The sequence below is a fragment of the Oncorhynchus masou genome, unplaced genomic scaffold (assembly GCF_036934945.1).
Source record: "Oncorhynchus masou masou isolate Uvic2021 unplaced genomic scaffold, UVic_Omas_1.1 unplaced_scaffold_7694, whole genome shotgun sequence".
In the NCBI taxonomy this organism is placed as follows: Eukaryota; Metazoa; Chordata; class Actinopteri; order Salmoniformes; family Salmonidae; genus Oncorhynchus; species Oncorhynchus masou.
The window spans coordinates 5,540-14,160 of record NW_027014162.1 but is presented as its reverse complement, the minus strand read 5'-3'; the positions used below and the strand labels follow the sequence as shown (position 1 = coordinate 14,160).

Below are 8,621 nucleotides of genomic sequence, written 5' to 3'. Positions count from 1 at the left end.
GCCACCTGGTGTTGAAAGTGTAGTTCATCCAACAGTAGTGGCCACCTAGTGTTGAAAGTGTAGTTCATCCAACAGTAGTGGCCACCTGGTGTTGAAAGTGTAGTTCATCCAACAGTAGGCTGTGTTGTGGCCACCTGGTGTTGAAATCGTAGTTCATCCAACAGTAGTGGCCACCTGGTGTTGAAAGTGTAGTTCATCCAACAGTAGTGGCCACCTGGTGTTGAAAGTGTAGTTCATCCAACAGTAGTGGCCACCTGGTGTTGAAAGTGTAGTTCATCCAACAGTAGTGGCCACCTGGTGTTGAAAGTGTAGTTTATCCAACAGTAGTGGCCACCTGGTGTTGAAAGTGTAGTTTATCCAACAGTAGTGGCCACCTGGTGTTGAAAGTGTAGTTCATCCAACAGTAGTGAATGTACTTCTACACACCAATGTTCCTGGAGCATCCCAATAGTATCTCCTTTCATTCACTACTTCCCACAAATCTTAAAGCATTTGGATTGGTGGAGGCATGAGCTTGTCAGTAGTGGGAGTTTCCACCAGATTTATTTTACCAGTCATTTCCTTTAAAATCAGTGAAAGGAAAGTGAACAAGTGCACACTTAGGGAGGAAGGAGAGATCATTAGGAAGTAGCCATAGAGGAGGTTGGAGAAGGTTAAAAGGAAATCGAATCAAAAATGTGCTTTGCAACATTCTCTGTCAACAGGTAAATCACTAACTGGGACATGCTGACTTACGGACCCTTCCCAACAATGCAGAGACATTGATACATTCGTTTCATTTTATAATTGAAAAATAATAACAAGAAATAAACAAAAACACTGAGTAATGCTAACTTGGCTATATACACACAGGGTACCAGTTAGCTAGACAATAAGAACACTGTAGTGAGAGGAACTTAAACCACTGCATGGATCTGTCCCAATCTCAATGAATCACGTTCAGTTTATAATTATACAGCCTCATAGGAGGGCCAACCTAAAACCATCATCTACCTGACAATGTCTACATCATCTGTTTAACAATGTTCAGAACGTTGGGGAATTGTCTCCGCTCTACCTACAGATTACCACATCTATCCCACACCTTACCACATCTATCCCACACCTTACCACATCTCTCCCACACCTTACCACATCTCTCCCACACCTTACCACATCTCTCCCACACCTTACCACATCTCTCCCACACCTTACCACATCTCTCCCACACCTTACCACATCTCTCCCACACATTACCACATCTCTCCCACATCTCTCCCACACCTTACCACATCTCTCCCACATCTCTCCCACACATTACCACATCTATCCCACACATTACCACATCTATCCCACACATTACCACATCTATCCCACATTTATCCCACACATTACCACATCTATCCCACACATTACCACATCTATCCCACACATTACCACATCTATCCCACACATTACCAAACATTACCACATCTATCCCACACATTACCACATTTATCCCACACATTACCACATTTATCCCACACATTACCACATCTATCCCACACATTACCAAACATTACCACATCTATCCCACACATTACCACATCTATCCCACATCTATCCTACACATTACCACACATTACCACATCTATCCCACACATTACCACATCTATCCCACACATTACCACACATTACCACATCTATCCTACACATTACCACATCTATCCTACACATTACCACATTTCTATCTGAAAGCTCTAACATCCTCCCATCTTAGAGGGGGCTTGGCCAGTGGCCCGGATGGAACACTCACTGCTGGCGGTGCCATGGTGACAGATGACTGACAGCAGGTCGTAGGAGGTGGTGTGGGCGGAGCTATCCTTGGCCAGGAAGGGCTGCAGGTCCAGGCCCTCCAATGGGAAGGAGACGTGAGTCCCGATCTTAGTGGAGAACATCAGCTCGTGTCTAAACCGCTTCAGGTGGATGCACAGGATCTGGAGGGGATGACAAATAATTTAATATTCAACTGTGATTTAGTAGTTGTGACATAACTTGATGGCTTTTCTAATGCGTTGGAGCACTCACCTCAGGAACACTCTGAACTTTACAGAATTTCACTCCGTTCCGTAATCTAGGAGAATATTTTAAAAAGCAGTCTTTACTCATGTAGGAGTTTAACTTCCATCATCTAACAATTTAAAATCTCCTTTTTAAAGTGGGAGTTGTGAGGTACTCACTTCTTGCATTTCTCACAGCTGTACATGTTGTCTCCTTTCAGCTCGTCCCGGGCAAAGAAGGCAGCCAGACAGTCCTGTAGGGTCACCACAGGACCCCAGAACCAGCTGGAACACAAGGACACAGTTTAACCATTAACAGACTAGACTTCACACAACTTACTGACACAACTCACTAGCAATGTGTTTATCGGCTTCAACCAAGGAATAGTTGTTGTTTTTCTGGTCGAGTCACATGCTCAGGAAAAACTGTCGACCCCTATACTACACACTTGGTGTCAGCAGACTATCCCCTATACGTTGACCCCTATACAACACACTCTGGGCTCCATTTCCTGCTGGCGTTAAGGCGGCGCGAGTGTCAAACGCCCTTTTCGACTTGTAAAAGCCAGCACTCTGCTTTTTTTCCAACCCTAGCCGTAGGGCTGGTAATTCACCTGTCTTATATCAGCTCGCTAGAGCTTTTCCGTGTCCTCAAAACGTGTGCCAATGTACCAATTTCAAGCAACTCTACTGGTGATATTTAAGACTCACCAAATGCTGGTCTTAGCGGTAATGCAAACGGTTATGCCATCAATTATTCAGGGGAGGCGCACAGTATTTTATTTAACGAGGCAAGTCAGTTAAGAACAAATTCTTATTTACAATGACGGCCTACCCGGACCAAACCCGGACGACGCTGGGCCCAATTGTGCTCCGCCAGATGGGACTCCCAATCACGGCCGGTTGTGATACAGCCTGGAATCGAACCAGGGTCTGTAGTGACGCCTCTAGCACCGAAACGCAGTGCCTTAGACCGCTGAGCCACTTGGGAGCCTCATCAGTAGTCAATAAACAATATTTATTTCAAATATCACGAGCAGCAAAACTAACATTCACCCCCTTTTTTCTTTATATTGGACATTATTTTTGTCCTTACAGCTTCTGTGAAAAGTTTGGATTTATGTGCGATGCCCACTGAATGAAAGGTGTCAGTGACTGTAGGAAGTCTGTTTAGGAACATCAAGTTATTACAATAGACTGCTTACAATAGACACACCAAACATGTGGAAGAAGGTGCTCTGGTCAGATGAAACCAAAATTGAACTTTTTGGCAACAATGCAAAATGGTATGTTTGGCGGAAAAGCAATACAGCTCATCACTCTGAACACACCATCCCCACTGTCAAACATGGTGGTGGCAGCATCATGGTTTGGGCCTGCTTTTCTTCAGCAGGGACAGGGAAGATGGTTAAAATTGATGGGAAGATGGATGGAGCCAAATACAGGACCATTCTGGAAGAAAACCTGATGGAGTCTGCAAAAGACCTGAGACTGGGACGGAGATTTGTCTTCCAACAAGTCAATGATCCAAAACATTAAGCAAAATCTACAATGGAATGGTTCAAAAATAAACATATCCAGGTGTTAGAATGGCCAAGTCAAAGTCCAGACCTGAATCCAATCGAGAATCTGTGGAAAGAACTGAAAACTGCTGTTCACAAATGCTCTCCATCCAACCTCACTGAGCTCGAGCTGTTTTGCAAGGAGGAATGGGAAAAAATTTCAGTCTCTCGATGTGCCAAAACTGATAGAGACATACCCTCAAGCTGACTTACAGCTGTAATCGCAGCAAAAGGTGGCGCTACAAAGTATTAACTTAAGGGGGCTGAATAATTTTGCACGCCCAATTTTTCAGTTTTTGATTTGTTAAAAAAGTTTGAAATATCCAATAAATGTCGTTCCACTTCATGATTGTGTCCCACTTGTTGTTGATTCTTCACAAAAAAATACAGTTTTATATCTTTATGTTTGAAGCCTGAAATGTGGCAAAAGGTCGCAAAGTTCAAGGGGGCCGAATACTTTCGCAAGGCACTGTATTTAGGCTTGAATACTTGACTCAAGAAATGTCAGCTTTTCATTGGGTTTGATTTGTAAAAATGTCTGAAAACATAATTTCACTTTGACATGAGGGTGTATTGTGTGTAAACCTTCCGAAGGCCCCGTGTGGAAACCTTCCGAAGGCCCCGTGTGGAAACCTTCCGAAGGCCCCGTGTGGAAACCTTCCGAAGGCCCCGTGTGGAAACCTTCCGAAGGCCCCGTGTACCCATTAAAGGGTTTTCTAGTTAGGGTCACCAGGCTGTCTGTACCCATTAAAGGGAATAATAGTTAGGGTCACCAGGCTGTCTGTACCCATTAAAGGGAATAATAGTTAGGGTCACCAGGCTGTCTGTACCCATTAAAGGGAATAATAGTTAGGGTCACCAGGCTGTCTGTACCCATTAAAGGGTTTTCTAGTTAGGGTCACCAGGCTGTCTGTACCCATTAAAGGGTTTTCTAGTTAGGGTCACCAGGCTGTCTGTACCCATTAAAGGGAATAATAGTTAGGGTCACCAGGCTGTCTGTACCCATTAAAGGGTTTTCTAGTTAGGGTCACCAGGCTGTCTGTACCCATTAAAGGGTATAATAGTTAGGGTCACCAGGCTGTCTGTACCCATTAAAGGGAATAATAGTTAGGGTCACCAGGCTGTCTGTACCCATTAAAGGGAATAATAGTTAGGGTCACCAGGCTGTCCGTACCCATTAAAGGGTTTTCTAGTTAGGGTCACCAGGCTGTCTGTACCCATTAAAGGGTATAATAGTTAGGGTCACCAGGCTGTCTGTACCCATTAAAGGGAATAATAGTTAGGGTCACCAGGCTGTCTGTACCCATTAAAGGGAATAATAGTTAGGGTCACCAGGCTGTCCGTACCCATTAAAGGGTTTCTAGTTAGGGTCACCAGGCTGTCTGTACCCATTAAAGGGTTTCTAGTTAGGGTCACCAGGCTGTCTGTACCCATTAAGGGAATAATAGTTAGGGTCACCAGGCTGTCTGTACCCATTAAGGGTTTTCTAGTTAGGGTCACCAGGCTGTCTGTACCCATTAAAGGGTTTTCTAGTTAGGGTCTGTACCCAGGCTGTCACCAGGCTGTCTGTACCCATTAAAGGTATAATAGTTAGGGTCACCAGGCTGTCTGTACCCATTAAAGGGTTTTTTCTAGTTAGGTCACCAGGCTGTCTCCCACCCATTAAAGTATAATAGTTAGGGTCACCAGGCTGTCTGTCTACCAGGCTGTAAAAGGGTTTTCTAGTTAGGGTCACCAGGCTGTCTGTACCCATTAAAGGTTTTTCTAGTTAGGGTCACCAGGCTGTCTGTACCCATTAAAGGTATAATAGTTAGGGTCACCAGGCTGTCTGTACCCATTAAAGGGTATAATAGTTAGGGTCACCAGGCTGTCTGTACCCATTAAAGGGTTTTCTAGTTAGGGTCACCAGGCTGTCTGTACCCAAAAGGGTTTTCTAGTTAGGGTCACCAGGCTGTGTTACCCATTAAAGGGTATAATAGTTAGGGTCACCAGGCTGTCTGTACCCATTAAAGGGTTTTTCATGATTAGGGTCACCAGGCTGTCTGTACCCATTAAAGGGTTTAATAGTTAGGGTCACCAGGCTGTCTGTACCCATTAAAGGGTTTTTCTAGTTAGGGTCACCAGGCTGTCTGTACCCATTAAAAGGTATAATAGTTAGGGTCACCAGGCTGTCTGTACCCATTAAAGGTATAATAGTTAGGGTCACCAGGCTGTCTGTACCCATTAAAGGGTTTTCTAGTTAGGGTCACCAGGCTGTCTGTACCCATTAAAGGGAATAATAGTTAGGGTCACCAGGCTGTCTGTACCCATTAAAGGGTTTTCTAGTTAGGGCCACCAGGCTGTCTGTACCCATTAAAGGAATAATAGTTAAGGTCACCAGGCTGTCTGTGCCATTAAAGGGTTTTCTAGTTAGGGTCACCAGGCTGTCTGTACCCATTAAAGGGTATAATAGTTAGGGTCACCAGGCTGTCTGTACCCATTAAAGGGTTTCTAGTTAGGGTCACCAGGCTGTCTGTACCCATTAAAGGGTTTTCTAGTTAGGGTCACCAGGCTGTCTGTACCCATTAAAGGGTATAATAGTTAGAATTCGCCAGGCTGTCTGTACCCCATTAAAGGAATATATGTAATTAGTATGAGCTGTCTGTACCCATTAAGGGAGGCTACTGCTCTAGTTAGGGACGCCAGCTGTCCGTACCTCTTGATGTATTCCATGACGAAGGCGACCCATCCTGAGCAGCGTAGGCCTCACCCACAGGACCCAGCCTTGACCAGAGAGGTCTGATGGGAGGAGTGGAGTTTGCTTGGTCCTCCTTACCTGGGATGGGCGAGGACAGGTCCTGGAAGTTCTCTGGCCTCACAGACACCTGGAGAGAAAAATGGGAAATATTTACTAATTTGTACTTTTCATCAAGTCACAGATGAAGCCCAAATAATCAAAATTACACATAAAATATTTACAAGAAATGCAAGAATCTTAGACAACTGTCTATCACTAATGTAATCCAGGATGGAGAGATGAGGCAGAGGAAGGAGAGGACAGTTGTTTTTCACACGTTTATAGTAGAAGACCAAGGCCGCAGAGAATGATCCATCCTCTACCCAGGACAGGGGACACGGGGTCCGTCCTCTACAGGACGGGGGGGGACACGGGTCCATCCTCTACAGGACAGGGGAGACAGGGGGTCCATCCTCTGCAGGACAGGGGGAGACAGAGGGTCCGTCCTCTACAGGACAGGGGGAGACAGGGGGGGTCCATCCTCTACAGGACAGGGGAGACAGGGGTCCATCCTCTACAGGACAGGGGGTCCATCCTCTACAGGACAGGGGGAGACAGGGGTCCATCCTCTACAGGACAGGGGAGACAGAGGTCCATCCTCTACAGGACAGGGGGAGACAGGGGGTCCATCCTCTACAGGACAGGGGGAGACAGGGTCCATCCTCTACAGGACAGAGGGAGACAGAGGTCCATCCTCTACAGGACAGGGGGAGACAGAGGGTCCATCCTCTACAGGACAGGGGAGAGACAGAGGGTCCATCCTCTACAGGACAGGGGGAGACAGGGGGTCCATCCTCTACAGGACAGGGGAGACAGGGGTCCATCCTCTACAGGACAGGGGGGCAGAGGGTCCATCCCCCAGGACAGGGGGAGACAGGGGGTCCATCCCCTACAGGACAGGGGAGACAGAGGGTCCATCCCTCTACAGGACAGGGGGTCCAGGGGGTCCATCCTCTACAGGACAGGGGGAGACAGAGGGTCCATCCTCTACAGGACAGGGGAGACAGGTCCATCCTCTACAGGACAGAGACAGGTCCATCCTCTACAGGACAGGGGGAGACAGGGGGTCCATCCTCTACAGGACAGGGAGACAGGGGTCCGTCCTCTTACAGGACAGGGGGAGACAGAGGGTCCATCCTCACAGGACAGGGGGAGACAGGGGGTCCATCCTCTACAGGACAGGGGGAGACAGAGGGTCCATCCTCTACAGGACAGGGAGACAGGGGGTCCATCCTCTACAGGACAGGGGGAGACAGGGGGTCCATCCTCTACAGGACAGGGGAGACAGGGGTCCATCCTCTACAGGACAGGGGGAGACAGGGGTCCATCCTCTACAGGACAGGGGGAGACAGGGGTCCATCCCTACAGGACAGGGGAGACAGGGGGTCCATCCTCTACAGGACAGGGGAGACAGGGGTCCATCCTCTACAGGACAGGGGGAGACAGAGGGTCCATCCTCTACAGGACAGGGGGAGACAGGGGGTCCATCCTCTACAGGACAGGGGGAGACAGAGGGTCCATCCTCTGCAGGACAGGGGTCCATCCTCTACAGGACAGGGGGTCCATCCTCTACAGGACAGGGGGAGATAGAGGGTCCATCCTCTACAGGACAGGGGAGACAGGGGGTCCATCCCTCTACAGGACAGGGGGTCCAAGACAGGGGGAGAGAAATCCATCCCCTACAGGACAGGGGGTCCATCCTCTACAGGACAGGGGGAGACAGGGGTCCATCCTCTACAGGACAGGGGGTCCATCCATCCTCTACAGGACAGGGGAGACAGGGGGTCCATCCTCTACAGGACAGGGGAGACAGGGTCCATCCTCTACAGGACAGGGGGAGACAGGGGGGTCCATCCTCTACAGGACAGGGGGTCCATCCTCTACAGGACAGGGGGAGACAGGGGGTCCATCCTCTACAGGACAGGGGAGACAGAGGGGTCCATCCTCATGGTTACGGGAGACAGAGGGTCCATCCTTAGGACAGGGGAGACAGAGGGTCCATCCCCACAGGACAGGGGGAGACAGGGGTCCAATCCTCTACAGGACAGGGGGAGACAGGGGTCCATCCTCACAGGACAGGGGAGACAGGGGGTCCATCCCTCTACAGGACAGGGGAGACAGGGGGTCCATCCTCTACAGGACAGGGGGAGGGGGTCCATCCCTCTACAGGACAGGGGAGACAGTCCATCCTTCTGCAGGACAGGGGAGATAGAGGGTCCCTCCTCTACAGGACAGGGGGAGACAGGGGTCCATCCTCTACAGGAC

General features: G+C 48.5%; 1 protein-coding gene across 1 annotated transcript; it reads right to left on the bottom strand.

Annotated features, from left to right (window-relative positions):
• Positions 1-1,718: 1,718 nt before the first annotated feature.
• On the bottom strand, positions 1,719-6,304 carry LOC135537418 (ubiquitin carboxyl-terminal hydrolase 33-like). The gene is made up of 4 exons (XM_064963587.1): positions 6,276-6,304; positions 2,199-2,303; positions 2,047-2,092; positions 1,719-1,955 (listed from the first exon to the last, which is right to left on the bottom strand). The coding sequence occupies exons 1-4, from the start codon at positions 6,290-6,292 to the stop codon at positions 1,719-1,721; spliced, it is 405 nt and encodes a 134-aa protein (XP_064819659.1). The 5' UTR covers positions 6,293-6,304.
• Between the last annotated feature and the right edge of the window lie 2,317 nt (positions 6,305-8,621).

Coding starts and splice junctions, on each gene's coding strand:
- LOC135537418 (XM_064963587.1), bottom strand. Junction 2,093..2,198: donor AGCTGTGAGAAATGCAAGAA/GTGAGTACCTCA, acceptor ATATTCTCCTAG/ATTACGGAACGGAGTGAAAT. Junction 1,956..2,046: donor AAGTTCAGAGTGTTCCTGAG/GTGAGTGCTCCA, acceptor CATCCCCTCCAG/ATCCTGTGCATCCACCTGAA.